Source organism: Monodon monoceros, unplaced genomic scaffold (genome assembly GCF_005190385.1).
Source record: "Monodon monoceros isolate NGI ecotype Baffin Bay Population unplaced genomic scaffold, NGI_Narwhal_1 Super_Scaffold_8, whole genome shotgun sequence".
In the NCBI taxonomy this organism is placed as follows: Eukaryota; Metazoa; Chordata; class Mammalia; order Artiodactyla; family Monodontidae; genus Monodon; species Monodon monoceros.
In genome coordinates this window covers 57,105,054-57,122,938 of record NW_021703785.1, presented here as the reverse complement: position 1 = coordinate 57,122,938, position 17,885 = coordinate 57,105,054, and the positions used below count along the sequence as shown (strand labels likewise).

Sequence of the window (17,885 nt, the reverse complement as noted above, 5' to 3'; positions counted from 1 at the left end):
ATTCACATAGAGCATTGCCTGACTGTCTGCCCACACTCAGCTCTCCTGGTCCGGATGGCACTTTTTGGCCCTTTATTACACAAGCGTCTGCTAATCTTTCAAAAGTGTGTGTGTTGTTTTCCTAAGAAGGTGGCCAGTAGAGTCTGCCTCTGTCACCTCCTTGTAGCTTACACAGAGTGAGGGACATGCTGAGTGACTGCCACAAAGCATGCCACCCACAGAGCACACGCCTCTCCATGACAAAGGTTCCTGTGCTCCTAGGAGCAGGGATGCTGATTTTGGAAGGCTGCTCAGAGCTGACTAGGTTCTTTGTAATATTTAGAGTTCTGAATCTTTAGAAAGTTGGTTCACAATAGAAAATGGCCCCACAGTTTATGAAAAGCCTTTTATTAAAGGTCCACTTAAAACACTTGTACAATCACTAATACTTATATGTGAATGGTTCCACATACTAGCAAATGTTACTGTTACCTGGGTAGAAATTGTAGGAGAGGCCATGTTCAGACTTTCAAACATCATCAACACATTGCTCTCGTGTCCCCTGGACTCCTGGGTCCTCGGAGGTGCTGTGCAATTGCTTCAGAAGTGGGAAAGTCTCCTATAGAAAGGCGGAGGGAAGTCGTGTAGATGACACTAACCTGAAATTCTGCAGGTCCGTCCAATGTGAGTGCTTTTATTGGCCTGTGAGCTGAATCTGAGTCTAGATGTCTAGTCTAGATGAACAATCACACATTTCAAGGCAAAAAAGACCATTAAAAATTTGATTGATTTCAACACCATGACATGGACGAATGTTTCTAGAGTATTTTGACATACACGTCTAGCACTTAGCAGTTGCTTGGTGAATATTTGTGGAGTGAATGAATGAAACACAAACCCTTCCCCAAGGTTGGTGCCTCACCTAAAAAGAGCGACTTGGCCTACAGAAGGAGCCCTGCAGGGACCCAGCACACATCTTCGTCCGAGGGCAGCGAGAGGTCCCAGACACAGCATCCAGGATACCATCCCCAGGGTGGAGGGAGGCCCACAGCCCGGCCATCCCTCTCCAGTGATCCCTGACTTCGCCACCCCGAGTCTTCCCAGCATGCCCCTCCCCTTTATAGCCAGTTGTCAATACCAGAGGACACTTTCTTCTGTGGTAGAGAACAATTTTAGACCTTAGAACAGCTTTTCAAATATTTTTGACCATGACCCACAATGAGAATATATTTTATTTTACGAACCATGAAAGATACCAACCAATATATAATTGAAACAAAAGTTTCACAACACAACAGTTAGCCTTACTACACATGATGCACTGATTCTCTATTCTATTCGCAATCCAATAAAGAAACATGTGACACACTCCACTCATCTCACAATCCACTAATGGGTAAGATCGGCATTTTGAAAACAGGTGCACAGCAATCCACAGGAGGGATGGAATTCAGATACTCCATCTCAGGGACCCAGTGGCAAGAAAGGATGATCCTTCTCTGCCCACACCTGGGAACACACCTAGGTCACAGGAAAGGGTGATGCAAATCCCTCTTTTCTAGAATCTGAACAAGAAAACTCAAAGGAGAGGTCTTTGCTTCTATATCTAAAATATTATACTACATATAACATATCAGTAAGTTTCTTAGCCATGATTTTCTACAGGGAAGAAGCCGCTTCTGACTGTCCCAGAGAGGAACCCTGAGAGAAGAAAGACTGTGTGGTTGCATCTCCAGGACGTCCCCACTTAGTGCCACCAAGCAGAGGAGTGGCTGTGGCACAAGGCTGGCACCTGCACCGTGAGACCCTCCATCAGTGTTCCCAGCAACAACTTCTCAGAGCCTCTGATGGGATATTTTGTGTTGTGACTCTTGGAAAGGTGGGTACAGCATGCACTGTTCTTCTGCCATATTTGACCACAGAATCCTTTTTTCAAATACTCCCTGAAAATCTGCAGAACACAATTTAGGGACCACTGCCCCAAGTTGGAAGAAACACAGTGTAGACGGGGACTTCTTCACTGCCACACCGGCTGAGGGCAAGGCCAGGGTGTTAGGACACTTCAAGGGGACTTGAAGGCATCACTGTACATAGTCAATCACATGAAAAAGCAAAGGACCTTGTCAGCGTGTGGAGCGGACCCTTGTTTATGGAGTCACCATTTGTAGTTTACAGCTGACCTAGTTGTATCCTGCCTACCTCCAGGGGGCGCCATTCATAAGACCCTGGGTTGACTGAGGCCCTTTGGAGTCCAGCGAGGCAGTAGGAGCCCTCCAAAAACAGGTTTATGTTTTAAACTGTGAAAACTAAAACAGAGTTACAGAGTTGTTGGCCAGAATGTCCAGCACAGTCTCTCTCACCCTTGAGTACATCCATTGACTCTCGTTTTTTCTGTTAGTGCAGCTCCTCGGGGTGGGAGTGGGTAAGGCTCTTAAGAGTTTTCAGACTCAGACCCCAGACTTGGTTCCATCATTGCTTATCCCACCAAGCTGAGGCGAATAAGGCGTATTAAAGCTCTTATCCATGTGATCAACAGTCGCTTTGTGGAAGCTACATCCTTCTGCAGCTTCCTGCCCTCAGACTTCGGTACCCAGGTTCTGAAAGAGGGTACTGTGCCTAAACTTAACGATTTGCTCTGAGCCTGAGAGAGGCGGGACCCCTGAACACTGCACTCTACCCAGAATTCCTTTCACTTGTTTCTAAACATTTTTTGCTGTCATATATAAGCATTAAGTAATTTCTTGGATTAAAACTCTCATCATCCTGGATTCCTTGTAGATGCACCATCACATTTATATCCAAAACATAAAACAAAATACACCTCTGACCTCACAGGTGACAATTTTTATGACAGCATCTCTCTGGATCACTTGTTAACTGGAAAATGAGTGGTCATATTTCCCCAGAGTAGAAGAATGAGGACTTACAAAACCTCCCCAGAGAACATTTTGTGATGTGGGATATCAGGAGGATAAAATGAACGTCCCCAGGGGGGTACATGAAAGGAAAACCAGAGAGACTGGTACAGTTACATTTCATACCTTTGTTTAAAAAAAAAAATCATGCTAAGTTGCTGACCAACTTGCAAAATGTCAACCACTCTTTCTAATTCTCCCTAACAGCTTCGGTTCCCCCCCTCGCAGTTCTTTTCTTCCTGCAGACCTGTTTTCCCTTAAGTCCCAGAGCTGTGGGATGAGGCACTTTGTTTGGCCATGCCGGTTGCCGGTGTCTGTACATTAGCGCTGGTCTCGGTGCAGCCAGCCATGTCTCCTCCAGGGTCCCCTTCAGCCTCCCTGCTTCTGCAGAAACCTCTCTGTCTGGACCTCTGGCTAGCAGCAGTTTCCAGGCCGCTGCTCTATACTTCTTTGAAATGAGGTTGTAGAGGATGGGGTTGATGGATGCGCTCAGATAGAAAAGTTGCAGGGCACAATGTTAAAGTACTAGAGAAGTACATCATCCCGGAATCTTTGGTATTTATGTAAATGATTCTGCCAGCGTGGAAAGGCAGCCAGCAAACTATAAACGCCAGAACCACCACCACTGCAAAACAAGACATAGGCGCCAGAATTAGCTAAAGCATCTGAAAACAAATAAGCATCCTCAGGAAACCATCTGAAGTAATAAGTAACAGCAAAATAAATAAAACTCTTGCCTAGCCAAATCCCCACCCCAGAAAAACTACCAGGTTGCAGACAGCATCGATATTAGCTTTAGAGCTGAGTATTCGGCTCATACGTTTACTATCAAGGCCTGACATAAACCAGGAGTGATTTCTACTAACAAGCTGTTCTGGCAGGCTTCCTTCCACAAACCCACTTCGTTGACATGTTCTCTGTTTTCGGTTGAAAAGAACTCTGCAACAAGTCTGCACAATCTTTATTTTTTTGATATGGGCATGATTCACTTTAGTGTTCAGGATAACATAACATTAAGTAAAGAAACTTTATCTTAACGTGAGCTATCCCGTCTTCTCCAGGGTTCTGTAATTCCATAACTGCAGCATCAAACAGAGACAGGCAGTTGGCTTAAGAGCCTGCAATTATCCATCTTGGATCAGCCCAGCTCGCTGATCACAGAGGCTTTGGGAAATAATTGCTGTTTACAGGACCCGGATACCCCACTCTCAAGGGACGCCTGGGGTGACCCAGAGCCTTTGGAGGACGGGAGATGGTTTTCTCTGGAGACTAGGAGGAGCAGGTGGAGGCTGGAGTAGAACGACAGAATGAAACGTGGCCAGAAGAGGCGCCGAGGGCTGGGAGACCAGGGGAAGGGGACACAGCCTGGACCGTGGGTTGGGGTGTTTGGAACAGAGGCGGCGCCACTTACGCAGGACGCGGACCGTCTGCTGGTGTCCCTTCTCCCGAGCGGAGGTGGCCGGGCCTCGCAGCGGCCCGCGGCTCCTCCACAGCTCCCGCCCGATGAGCCCGTAGAGGACGCTGAGGCACAGGAAGGTTAGGAAGAAGTAGGCGGTGGTGACCCACAGCATGACGCACAGCGCGCCCCGCTGCGCCGGTCTCGGCCGGCACTTCCGGCTGAACAGCGCCGCGGCCGCCGCCGCCTCGGGCCCCGACGGCGGGGACAGCGGTGGCGCCCGCGAGGACCCGAGGAGTGGCGGTGGCGGCGAGGCGCGGGGCAAGGGGGTGAGCTACGCGGTGCCGTTAAGGTCCTGGACCGCGTAGCGGCCGGGGTCCTGCTCGACGCCCACCAGAAAGAAGAAGGGCCCGGCGGAGAGCAGCGCCACGGCCCAGAGCGCGGCAATGACCGCGCGGACGCGGCGGCAGGTGACGAGGACGCGGGCCCGGAGCGGGCGACAGATGGCGAGGTAGCGCTCGAGGCTGAGCGCCGTCATGTGCAGCAGCGTGGCGTAGGTGCAGCCCTCGCCCACGTAGAGCGAGAGGCGGCAGAGCAGCGTACCGAACACCCAGGGCCGGGAGCGCCAGAGGCGGTACAGGTCGAAGGGGAGCCCGAGCAGGATAAGCAGGTCAGACACGGCCATGCTGCCCAGGTACAAGCTGGTGGTGGTCCGCATGTCCCGGTAGCGCCCGATCAGCGCACCGTCATCACGTTGCCGCTCACCACGACGGCGAACAGGCCCAGGCACACGGCGGTCACTGGCACCAGCGCCCCCAGGGGGAAGGGCGAGCAACGGCGCTCGTCGCAAGGCAGCAGCTCTGCCCACGGCGGCTCCCCTGCGCCCTCCAAGCCGTCGCTGCGGTTCTCGGCGTTGCCCATGGGCGCGCTGCGCCCCCGGGCCGGGCCAGGAGCCTAGCGCCTGTTCCCACGGCAAAAGCGCTTCCTTTGGCGGCCGGTGCGCGCTGGGCGCGCCAAACCCCTGCGCTCGCACAGCCCGAGCCCGGCGGCACCGCGCGCGGGAACGCGGTTCTGAAGGGTCCGCCTTGAGGGTTGCCAACCGGACGAAGCGCAGTCCCCGCCCCCAGCCACCGCCTGGCCTGCCCCGGCCCCGCTCCCGCTCCCAGGCCCGTGGTATTCCACGTATTCCAGGCACTTCCCTCCCCACCAACTGAACGCGGGAGGCGGCCGCCGCGGACGAGCCCCGCCCAGACGCGGGAAGCGATTCCTGAACCCCAGCGAGGTTGGTTACTGGACCCAGCGGAGCGTGGGCTCTTTTGTAGGTTGGGTTCGGAGGGGACCTTCTGAGGGACCTCGGCTGTTGGCTGCGTCTTGACAGTTCTGGAAGGTGCCGCAATACCAATAATAGGAGAGGAGCCTAGACCAGAATCTAGAGCCCCTCCCGGGTTCTGGTCGCGGCTCAACAACCGAATCATCTCGGATCAGTCCCAGCCTTGCTTGCCCAGCCAGTTCTCCTCTTCTGTAAATTTTCAAGCGGTGATGGAGTTGACCGAGTAATTTCAACGATGTCTATGACTCTGAAATCTATGGATATGACCATGTCTATTCATTTTAAAGAACAAGGCTTAAGTATTTACGTTTACCTCTGCGTACTTAAACGTGTGCTATTTTGTTCCTGTGTACAAAATATGCTGTAAATGTAATAAAGCAGAGTATTGGCCAACACCAGAAAGAACTAAAATTCTGGGGAAAAGACTAAAAACTGGTTTATGAGTCAATTCATTGTGATCCTAATGACAATAGCTGACACTGAGAGCTCAGGATGTATTTGGTGCTGTGCTTTCCATTTAATCTTCAAGTCCTTAGAACAGAGTTTTTTTTATCTCTTCATGGATGGACACTCCTCTAGTGGTTTTTCCATCCATCCTACTGTGGTTTAAATCCTCAACTTCTTTTCCCACGGTTCCCGTCCTCTTTCTGGAACTGAAACCAGGCTTTGCTCTAGTGCCTCGCATCCCCGCCCCGTTCCCCGTGGTCCTCTTTCACAAGCAGAGCCATGGGCTGTGAGGAGGGATACCTGTCACCTTCCTCATCATTGCTCTTCCCAGCCATCCTAAAACCTACCTTTGAATCTAACTTCCTCACACTCTGCCCTCTGCAGCCCCCTCCCCCACCGCTCACCCTCATTCATGAGAATTTGGGTGCCTGACCTTCACTCTCTCAAGCACTCCTCCTAAAATTCACACCCCTGCACAATTCCCCTGCCTCTCCTTTCTATCAATGGGCTTGTCCTCCCCCCCATCTCAGGCAGCGGTTCCTGTGTACATCCCTTACACCTTATCAGTACCAGGACCTGGGAGCTCGCCTTCATCTCAATTTCAGCCCTCCCAGATTCTGACCTTCACCCTCTGTCTTTCTAGCTCACTTTCTCTAATACCTCAACTCCTGCAATCCTTCAACCGCACTGGGACCTCCATTCGGCTTCTCCTCCTACCTTTTCCTTGTCCCTCACCTGCCTCAAGTCCACGCTTCCCCACTTTAATGGATTTAAACTCCGAGAGCAATACTAATCGCCCCAAGGAAAACACCCTCAATTCCCGTGCTCTTTTCTCTGTTGTCATACTTGTCTCCTTATGAGAGCACAACCATAACCCTGGTTAAGTGGAACCCTCTGCTTACTCTGTGCAGGCTCCCAAGCACCTAGAGTTGTTTCACTTGAAATTCACAACCTCTAGCTGGATGCTTAGTTTTCTCCCACCATCCTCATCCTATTTAATTCGCTCTCTCGCCCTCCAAACCACTCCTTTGTACATCCCCCTCTCTCCTTAATCCCCAAGACCTCGTCCCCATCCTCGCTCTCAGGTGATGATCTTGCATTCCAATTCTTGGAAAGAATAGAAACAGCTGGAAGAGGACTACATGCTCCCATCACCACGACCCCCCTCATCCACCCCCTGGACAGATGAATGAGTGGATGGTACTTGTGCCTGAAGTGAACTCTGCCCCTCAGCACTTCATTCGCCTCCTCGAAATTCTAGAAATCACTTTAGAAAGTCTCTCTCTCTCTTGCATCATCAAGTTTTCTCCCTCTTCTGGATCATTTCCATGTTTTCAGCAAAACTCAAAAGAGTTTCTGCATTCACTCTCTCCACTTTTCCTCCCTCCCTCCTTCCCTCCTCCTCCTAAGCATCGGAAATGTAATTTCTCCATCTCTAGTTGATCTCAACTTGCCTTGGACTCTCACCTACTGGGTAGCAAGAAACAATTATCCAGCCTGAGTAAAGCACTGTCCAGTTGGATGAATTAAACAGCTCCTCTGGGTAGTGTTCAGTCCTCTTGGATAATAACATCCTCTCCTCTCCAATGGCTTCCTCCCCCTGCCCTGTCTTTCCCTAAGGGGGCCCAGGTGGATGGGGAGGGAAGGTCAGGTGGCTTAAAGGCCCTTAGGAAACTAGGAGGGAGAGGGGTACCTAGCTTTGTACCAGTTCCTGGGGGGACCGGGCTGGCATTTGCTAGACTCTAGTTCAGTGTCCCCTTCCCGCTTGGCCACCAGGTGCTTTGCTAACCCAAAGGGAGAGGTCCGTGGCCAATGAATTTGTGGTCTCTTTCTTTGACTCAAGTGATGCTCCTGGGAGCACCTGGTACCTTGCCATTGGCTCTCACAGGCTGCAGCCCCCGAGTCTCTTTCCTTTTATCCATTCTGCTCCATGGCCTGGTGGCCTGCCCACCTCTGCTGAAGGCTCCCTCACCCCTCTCCACCACCACAGCAGCTCTGAGAAAGGCTAACTGGGGCTCAGACAGTGTCTGCACCATCAGGCTCATGAATGCCAACTCTACCCTCTCTGACTGTTCTGTACTACACACCCTCCATTCAGACACTCCCCTGCTCTGCTGTATTTTCTCTGTATAGCTTATTACCAACTGACCTACTATTGAATTTGCGTAGCTCTTTGTTTGTTATCTGCCCCGCTCCATCTCCCGACATCACATGTTCCAGGAGGCAGGCTTTAATCTTTCCCTAGTGCCTGGTACAAAGTGAGAATTTAACAAATATTTGTTAACCCCAGGAATGAATAAGCTTCTGCAGAACCAGGTACCATTATTTTCTTTACAATTCCCAGCAGCTGAGAACAGTACTCTGATTATGGCGGGCGCTCTTGTTGGAAATAGAATACTGATATGGAGAATTAGATTCATGGCTGGCTTTTTGTTATGTTTTGGCTCAAGCATGACTTGGCCCCTAGGGCAGATCTGAACCCTATTATAACGGCTTGGCCTTCCATGTTTTAGGAAGAAACGGGATCAGACATCTGAAGAATGACTAAAGCGTTTTGTATTTCTAAGTCATCCACCAGCTCATGACTTCATACTTGGTCTGAGGAGAGGAAGAGGAAGTTCTCAGTAGTGTCCAAGGTGTGTGGATACCTTTCTCCTCTACCTCCACACTTGGTGATCTTGCGGGGCAAAACTGAGTCTAGGTCTGGCCTTGCTGTGCCCCTGTTAACCTGGAAGCAAAGGGTTGGTGTCCTCAATAGGCACTTGGCCCCTGGCTGGAGACCTCACAGGTTGGAATGTTCTGGAGAAAAATAAATCTAACACATGCTGTGCGCAAGGCGCTGTTTCAAGTACCTGCATATGGTAACTCGTTGAGTCTTTAACAACAACCTTTTGTGTGGGTGCCTTTAGTACGTCCATTTTATAGATGAGAAGACCAAGGCACAGAGAAGCTGCCTTAGGTCATGCAGCCAATAAATGGGAGTACTGTCTGCTTCCATGAGGCCATGGGCACAGGACCTCTTGCTATGTAGACCATAGCATAACTAACCTTAGGAGTGGTTGGTGTGATCGGCTTCTGCTAGGAAAGTGTTTTTCAGCTCGGATTCCAGAAACCAGATTTTGTGGACAAATGGAAGGAAACGGAAGTTTGGTTTCTTTTTTTTAATTTGAAGTATAGTTGATTTACCATGTTGTGTTAGTTTCAGGTGTATAGCAAAATGATTCATTTTTATATATATATATATATATATATATATATATATATATATATTCTTTTCAGATTCTTTTCCCTTATAGGTTATTACAAAATATTCAGTATAGTTCCCCGTGCTATACAGTAGGTCCTTGTTGGTTATCTATTTTATATATAGTAGTGTGTATATGTTAATCCCAAACTCCTAATTTTTCCCTCCCCCTGCTTTCCCTCTGGTAACCATAAGTTTGTTTTCTATCTCTGCGGGTCTATTTCTGTTTTGTATATAAGTTCATCTGTATCATTATTTTTTAGATTCCACATATAAGCATATCATTTGTCTTTGTCTGGCTTACTTAATTTAGTATGATAATCTCTAGGTCCATCCATGTTGCTGCAAATGGCAACATTTCATTCTTTTTTTATGGCTGAGTAGTATTCCATTGTATATATGTACCACCTCTTCTTTATCCCTTCCTCTGTCGATGGACATTTAGGTTGCTTCCATGTCTTGGCTATTGTACATAGTGCTGCCATGAACACTGGGGTGCATGTATCTTTTTGAAGTATGGTTTTCTTCAGATATATGCCCAGGAGTGGAATGTGGAGAAAAAAAGGAACCCTCCTACACTGTTAGTGGGAATGTAAATTTGTGAAGCCACTATGGAAAACAGTATGGAGGTTCCTTAAAAAACTAAAAATACAGCTATCATATGATCCTGCAATCCCACTCCTGGGTATATATCCAGAGAAAACCATAATTTGAAAAGATATGGAAGGTTTGAAGGGGCGTTAGGAATTGCATTACATCCATAAATTTCAGTGTACCTGTCGAAACTTGCAAAAACTCCATAGGTTTTATACTCTTTTCTCCATAGAAGAGCAGGATATGAGGCAGAGGTTGAAAAGTGAGTTTGTACAGCGGTTGACCCACATCTCATAACACTCTGAGCCAGCCTCCTAGAGTCGGGAAACTTCACGTGGAGTTCCAGATTTCCAGCTTGTCTTGCAAAAGGGGAAGATCTGCTCTGGTCCCACACTGCCCACAGGCCATGGAATCCAGGCTAAGTAGCAGCTGCCCCCATGGACAGGCCACCTTGTGCCTGCCCCCTGCAGCCCTCCTCGCTTGCACAGAGGTGGTGTGGGCTTCACACCCAGCCCCTGCTTCCTTGGCATGACCTGCTGACACCTCTAGACTCCAGGTGCTAGCAAGCGGCATCTTATTTAATCCAGTGCTGAGATGGCAAAGCTGGCCTTGGTGGGGGAGCCTCTGACAGAGAAGACCAGGGGCCAGCTGTGGATGCATGGAGCTGGGGCCTCAGGCTTTCCCAGGTTTCTCTTTGCACAACAGGGACACGGCAGGGCAAATTCAAGGCAAGACTTTGGGGGCCTATTGCTCTGCAGCTGTTGCTTTAGCAGTTTCCTCTTGGTCTCCATTCCTCCTAAGAGGGAGACAGGCTCACCACGGCCACGATGATCAAGGTGGGTGGGAGAGAGGGAGCAAGTCCCTGTGAGGGGTGGATGGGAAGAGGCTATAGGACGTGCAAAGACCCAGTCTGTGGTCAAGAATGACCATCCTCCTCCCACAATACAGCAGCTCACCTGGGCCCAGCTTAGGCTCCCCTCACGTGCCCTCTCTGCCGTGATGGAGTCAGTGGCATCTTCCACTGACTTCCACAGCCATCAGCCACGGGACACAGCTGTCTCACAGCTGTGGAGCCACCACTGCTAGAAGTGTGGTGCCGCCCTCCAAATTAAGGAGACGGGGAGATGTAAGCCACAAGTCTCACTGCTCTGTAGTAGCAGAGATCCCAACATGTTCAGAAAGATGAAAATAAAAATAAGGAACACTCAAACCATTGTTTATGATGCAACTGACTTGAAGTGCACATCTGGAAACACCTCCAAGTACTCCCCCGAGTCATCTGCTCCCACCTCCCTCCTTTCGAGTTTAAAAAAACACCATCTGCAACCCTCACCCCAATATTCATCTCCTAGGTGGACAGAGTTTTTATCGTTGATTATTTTTTTACCTCCTAAGGGGGCCCCATAGGTGTAACTTTCTGTCTCAGGAACTAGGAACATGAGTGTTCTCACTGCATTTCTGGGGAATGGAATGGAGATTGAAGGAAGTTTGTCCTTGGGGAATCCCTGAATCTTCCGTGCAGGGGTCAATGTGGGGATTTTCCTCAGGGAACCCTGAACGGAGAGATGAAGAGTGTGGATGCCGAAGTGCTCCCAGGGGGCACAGTCTACCGCTTAGTATGTGAACTTGGGCAAGTTACTTAATGTCTCTACTCCTCATCTGTAAATAGAGGTGCTAATACCAGGACCCACCTCATTGGATTGTACCAGCAAGAAAACATAAAGTCCTTAGCTCGGCGACCGGCACATAGTGAGCTCTCTATAACTATTAGTTCTTATTAATCATAATAATAACAAAAGAATGAGGCTGTCCTTCGGTCCAAACTAGCCCCCATCTTGCTCTTTCTCTGGCCAAATCTTGTGCTTTCTGGTCCCTATGTCTTCACTCCTGCCTTTGCTCCATCTCTCTCAAGAGCCCATCCCGATTGCCCTTTAAGGGTACCGAAAATGTCACCCTTTCCAGGTCAAGTTTCCCCACCTCCTCATCTGGATGCAAGTGTCTTCCTTGATGCTCCTGGATGCCTTGTTACCTCCTGACACCCCTGACATGTAGGGTTGAGGCAACACTGAGCAGACCCTTGCCGCTCACCTTCACCTCCCTAGGGAGCTGCCCCTAGGCTGCAGCCTCTTGCACCTGCACAGGTGCCTGGGGGCAGGCCACAGTACCACCTGGTCCTCAGGTGGAGTGCAGAATCAGCCTGGAGGAGAGGAGAGCTTCTTCGGCCCAACTGTAATAGGGAAGAACCTTTGTATTCTATTACAAGGTAATCACTAAAGAGACCTTGCCTGTAAGCTTAAATTATACATAATGGCCCATCTCTGGGAGCCCTGCCTCCCAGGTAATGAGCATTGAGCTAAAACACCTTTGTTGAGCTCCCGGGAAACATCCTAACCAGGCCCACCTGTGAATGACTGCAGGGAGGAAGAAATGAACACGACCCCGCAGGAAGCTGACTCGGGACCCGGAAGTGTTTGACTTTACTCCCTCCCCTTTTAGTAAAAACGAAGCTTGAATTCTAACTCAGGCAAGACGGTTCACCATCTTGGTCTGCTGGCTTTCTGAATAAAGTTGCTCAATCTATTGGCCTTTTGTGTGGCGAGCAGTACCAGCTTGGACTTGGTGACGAATTGTGGTGCAGCCGGCCGGGAGCCTTGCTGCTCGTGGCTCCCGGTCCGCTTTGGGGAATTTCCGGGTAAGGCCCTGGCAGCTGCCGGGACCACTTGTCTGGAGGGTCTTCCCCCCGGAGTTCCGCAAAACGGCCCTGGCTGCCCCCCATGCTTGGCAGCTGGAGCAAGGAATCGACGTTTGGGAGCTGACGGGCTACAGTAGGGTAAGTCGCTCCGGTGTGTACAGCTGGGAACTTTATTTCCGCTCCGTTTGGGGCATTTTCTCCAGAATAAGCCAATTTGTTTTGTATTTGAGTGGGGTAACTGTAAGGAACGGCACCAAAGATGGAGGAGAGCTTAAACAAGCTTTATTTGGGAACGCTCCTGGGCGAGGTTCACTGGCCCGAGAGAAAGGGGCCAGAGAAGTCGCGCCCGGGTATGGGCGCGAACAAAATTTATAGGGGTGGACGCAGGGGAGGTGCTTGCTGTGTGAAGCAGCACTTTTTTGGTAATCTCTCGGGTGTTGTGTCAATGTCAGGTGTCGGTTGCATCAGCCTCAGAGCCGTTGGTTCGGCCCCTCGGGGAGCGGGAAAACCAGGGCCGAGTGGTGTGGCTATGTCAGGTGTCGGTTGCATCAGCCTCAGAGCCGTTGGTTCCGCCCCTTGGGGATTGGGAAGACCAGGGCCGAGTGGTGTGGCAATGTCAGGTGTCGGTTGCATCAGCCACTTTGGCGGGGGTTCCGTCTGGCTCCCTGGGCCCTTCCCCGGACCTGCTGACCTTATAGTAACGTGCTGGAGAGAGGAAAGAGTTGTTGGACCTTTACCTGATTTGTGAACCGGTTCATTTGTTTCTTTGGATGCCATCATTTGTGTGTGCAGTTTGTTTTGTTTGTCTTGAATTTCTGTCTTCAAAAATGGGAAATGTTTCAACTATCGCAAAAGAAAGTCCTCTGAGGTGCATTTTGGATAAGGGATCTGATTACAGCTGTGAGCCCCTGGGTGAAAGGAAGATGATATTTTATTGAAACAATGTGTAGCCACAGTACTTGTTAGGATCTCCACAAGGGGTTTAGGCAGGGTTATCTTGGGGCCTTGTGCACCATGTACTGCGATCCTTGTTGTGTTAATTGTGTAATTTAGGGTCTCCTGTGTCACTGGTATATGTAAAACCCCAAGACCAAACTTGAGGGTTTATTTAGGATTTTCTGTTTGTCCTTTGGGTTTTTTATTTCATTTTGTTTGATACTCTTTCTCCATTTACAGTCAAATCAGTTTTGTGATTTTTAAAACTTTTTTACTAATGTCAAATAGAGGAAAGGAACAGAAACAAAACAAAACCTGTCTGTTCTTGTCCAAGAGGGGGACATTCCCAGGAAGAAGAGAAAGATTCTACTTGGTTCCTGAAGTCACCAAAAGCTACGAATAGAAATAGAAGTGTCTTTTCCATAAATGTTAGTAAACAAGGGTTTAGCCATCTAGACAGATGAGCTTGATTGGTCCCATCTGCCAGAAACCCAGTTTGAATCGAACTTCTTTTGTAACTGAGGGGTTTTACCCGATCAGATTATCGTACCTGATTCATGGCTGAAATTTTGGAATGGGAACTCTGAGGTCCCTGTGTTTGTACATGTTATAGATGTATGGCATTGTCAAAATGAATTTGTAAAAGAGCTCTATTTAATTGGCTTAAAGGAGATGAAGCATTTAAATAAATACTCAGATGTAAAAAACTGGCCAGAATGAATTTTGCATTCACATGACCTGGGAAATATTCAGTATTGAATTAATATCTGGTATTAAAGATAGCTTAAGCTTGTTGGTTTGATTAATACAGACATGTTTTTAGAGTCATCAACATTAAGTATAATACTTTTATTGTACCTAGGTTTACTAGAAATCAAATGACATTATTTCTATTACAAAGTTTGTCAGCAAGAAAAATAACCATATGACAAAGCTTTTAAGTAAATAAAATAGAGATAAATGAGGTAAGAGTTTTAGGTAAACTCTATAGGAATAATTGTATTTGGGGAATGTCTATCTAAAATAGTCTCTCCAGAGTTCTGTAACTTGAAACTAAACTAAGTTAAACGAAGAGAATTCATTGAATATCTGGGTCATTTCAAATAGGATAAAATATTAGAGCATTAATTGGTGGGCAGGTCTAAGTTTACCTACCTTTGCCTTCTTAGGAGAGGAAGACTAGAGTGTAAGTTTGTCAGTCAGGAAATGCTGTTATAACACACTGTTTACAATTACTTCTTGTTTTTTTTTTTACTAGAGGTGAAGGTTTTAAGGTTAAGAATTATAAGGTAAAATTTCAATATACAAAGATGTAGGACCGTGTGTTTTCAGCAAAGAAGGTATGAGGAATGAAAATGCATTTTATTAAAGGAAGAAGGTGGTTTTGTCCTAGAGCTGGTTGTTTATGAATGGAAAAGAAAGTGAGGGACAGATTAATATGGGTACAGAAAAATTGTGGAAGGATTGTGGAGGAGGAACAGTGAAAGTGTTTTGTGCATGGTCAGGACTGGCTAAGATACGATTGAACTTAATTAAGAAAATGAATTTTAAAGGTAAAGTGGTACTAAACCTGAATTTGGCTCTCTAAGAGGACAAAGGTTTCTTAAAATACCAGACTACTTTGGGTAATTGTGAGTTTCTTTAAGTGATCTGTACTTAACCATTGAGATCTTTTATTATCACTGGTTAAAATTTTTTGATATTTTTGACAAAATTCCCAAAGATCAAATTCTAAATGAAGTTCATTTGACCTCTAGCTAACTTTGAGGTTTTCCAAAGGGTCCCTGGAACACCTCAGATTATTTTTTCCATCTCAGAGAGAGGAATATCAAACTAATTAGGCTTATTTAGTATGTTGAACTACATGGGAAGCACGGTCAAATAAGTGGTGATAAAACTTCTTAGATTGTATCATATGGGTAAACATTATTAATATACACATTTTAGAAATTACATGAAATTCCTAAAATTCTGGTATATCCTGGTAAATGATAATCAGTCATAACTTTAGTAATTACCTTAAATCGTTGTGTATCACAGCAGTAACCAAGTTTCTTTTCAACTGCATTGTGATCCCTGTTGGTTGATGCTGAAGTAAAAAGGCATCCTTTTAATGGTTAGAAATGATCAATTGCTGTTTATTTCACCGTGGCTTTTGAACGACTTTATAGCTATTTTGTGCAGAAGCGGGGTTTCATCAGCTTCAAAGAGTTGTACATAAAAAAAGGATTGACTAGAGATTCTAAGGAATATTTGTTGCCTCTGTTCAGCAAGAAGTAGCCAGAGCCGTTTATATCCCTTTTCCCACAAGATTCTGGAATGGACATTGATAGTGGGGAATTGTAATAAGGAAGAAACTTTGTATTCAATTACAAGTTAATCACTAAAGGGATGTTGCCTGTAAGCTTAAATTATTCATAATGGCCCATCTCTGGGAGCCCTGACTCCCAGGTATTGAGCATTAAACGTAAAGGCCTTTGTTTAGCTCACAGGAAACATCCAGACCTGGCCCCCCTGTGAAGACTACAGGAAGGAAGAAATGAACACATCCTCTCCGGAGGCTGACTGGAACCAGGAAATGTTTCACTTTACTCCCCTTTTAGTATAAGATAAACCTTAATCCTAAAACAGGCAAGATGGTTCTTTGGGGCCCAAGTCCACCATCTTTGTGGCCTGCTGGCTTTCCAGCTAAAGTCGCTATTCCTTGTCCCAACAACTCTTGATTTATTGGCCTGTCGTGCAGCGAGCACTACAAGCTTGGACTCTGTAACAGAGCCAACAGCCTAACACGCCACGCATCTGTTTCTTGCTTCCCAAGAGTCTGCCTCGCATCTGGGGGACGGTCCAGAGCAGTCTTCTCTGATGGCTCACTGTTCCACTAGTTCAAAGGCTGCTTTGATCACACGGCCTCTCTGTAAAGAGCAGATGCTCCCATAATCTCTGAGGCAGGGGAAGAGATAAAATGGAAAGTAGAAGCTTTAAACTGCTGTCTCTGGGCTCCAAACTCTCCCTTCTTGGATTCTGCGAACCGCTTTTGCCCATCGTTGGGCTTGTCAGTGGGGCTGCTAGCGGGTAGGCGAGGGGAAAAGGCACTGGCTCCTTCCTGTCTGCTCATCCCACGACGGCCCCGTGCCCTCCCGACAAAATGGGCTCCAGTCTGCAGCTTCTTTGGGCACAAACAGAAGCCCTACCATCAGCAGCAGGCAGCAGCCACTTTCAGGAGTCTCAGTCCTGGTGCCCGGGGCTCCTCCTCCAACCTGTTAGGCTTGAAACCCTTACCATCTTTCCTTTGCTCCCAACCCCCAAAGTGGCAGATTTTAAATACGACTATTACCTCAGTGCCACCTGCTTGCTTTTTCAGTCTTCTAACACTTGTTAACCAAATGCCCAATGTTAAATGATCCGTGTTAAATACCTAGTGTGGCATCTGTTTTCCTGATTGAACCCTAACGAGTACAGGGGTGAATGTCTTTTCTGCTCACCTTTCACTGGCTGAAAGTCACCTGGCCAGTCCCAACATCAGTGTTATGGGGGCGGGTGTGTGGGGAGTGCCCTGAAGGAGAATCAATATTTGGTCAAGAACCATGTGTTTTAGAATTTGAATTATGTGTTCCAGTAACTCTTGCTGTATAAAACAATTTCCGACTCCTTTGTGGCTTCAAACAACCATTTTATTGTGCCAGTTCTGCACATCAGGAATTGAGGGATGGCTTGTCTCTACCCCATGATGACTGGGGCCTCAGCTGTAAAGCCCCAAAGGCTGGGAGACAGTTGGGGGCTGGTGTCATCTGAAAGCTCATTCACTCACTGGCCTGGGCCCAGGAGATGTGAGGACTACTAGGGCACCTGACCCGGGAGGCTGCAGCCTTCTGCACTTTGTCATTTAATGATATATCTTGGCTTTCTTTCCACATTGGTAACTAGAAGGCTACTGTAATCTTTTTGCTATAGCTGCATAGTATTCCGTTGTATTGGGTGTACAATTTATTTAACCAGTCTCCCATTTTTGCTCATTTAGGTCATTTCCAGTCTTTTGCTGTTACAAACACGTCTGCAATGAATAGTGGTGTCTAATGTGTCACATGTGGGCGTAGATGAATATTTGTCAGTGAATTCGCCTCCTCAGAGTATAAACAATATGTAATTTCCCTTCATAGGGACTGTACAGCTTAAGCTACACTGGCGATGTCTTGTTTTTCTATACTTACCAATATAGTGTGTAATTCAAGTTTTGCATTTTTGCCAATGAGAGTGAAAATGGTTTTTCTGTGTTTTTAGTTTGTGTTCCTTTTGTGCGTGAGATTGAGTTCTTTGTATTTCCTTTTATGTGAACTGCCTGTTTCTATATTGGG

The 17,885-nt window shown here is 47.5% G+C and overlaps 1 protein-coding gene across 1 annotated transcript; it reads right to left on the bottom strand.

Annotated features, from left to right (window-relative positions):
• Positions 1–3,151: 3,151 nt before the first annotated feature.
• On the bottom strand, positions 3,152–5,211 carry MLNR (motilin receptor). Its single transcript, XM_029209955.1, is given in 5 exon segments — positions 3,152–3,303; positions 3,306–3,406; positions 3,408–3,519; positions 4,306–5,031; positions 5,034–5,211. Coding segments are annotated over 5 exon segments (1,269 nt in total).
• Between the last annotated feature and the right edge of the window lie 12,674 nt (positions 5,212–17,885).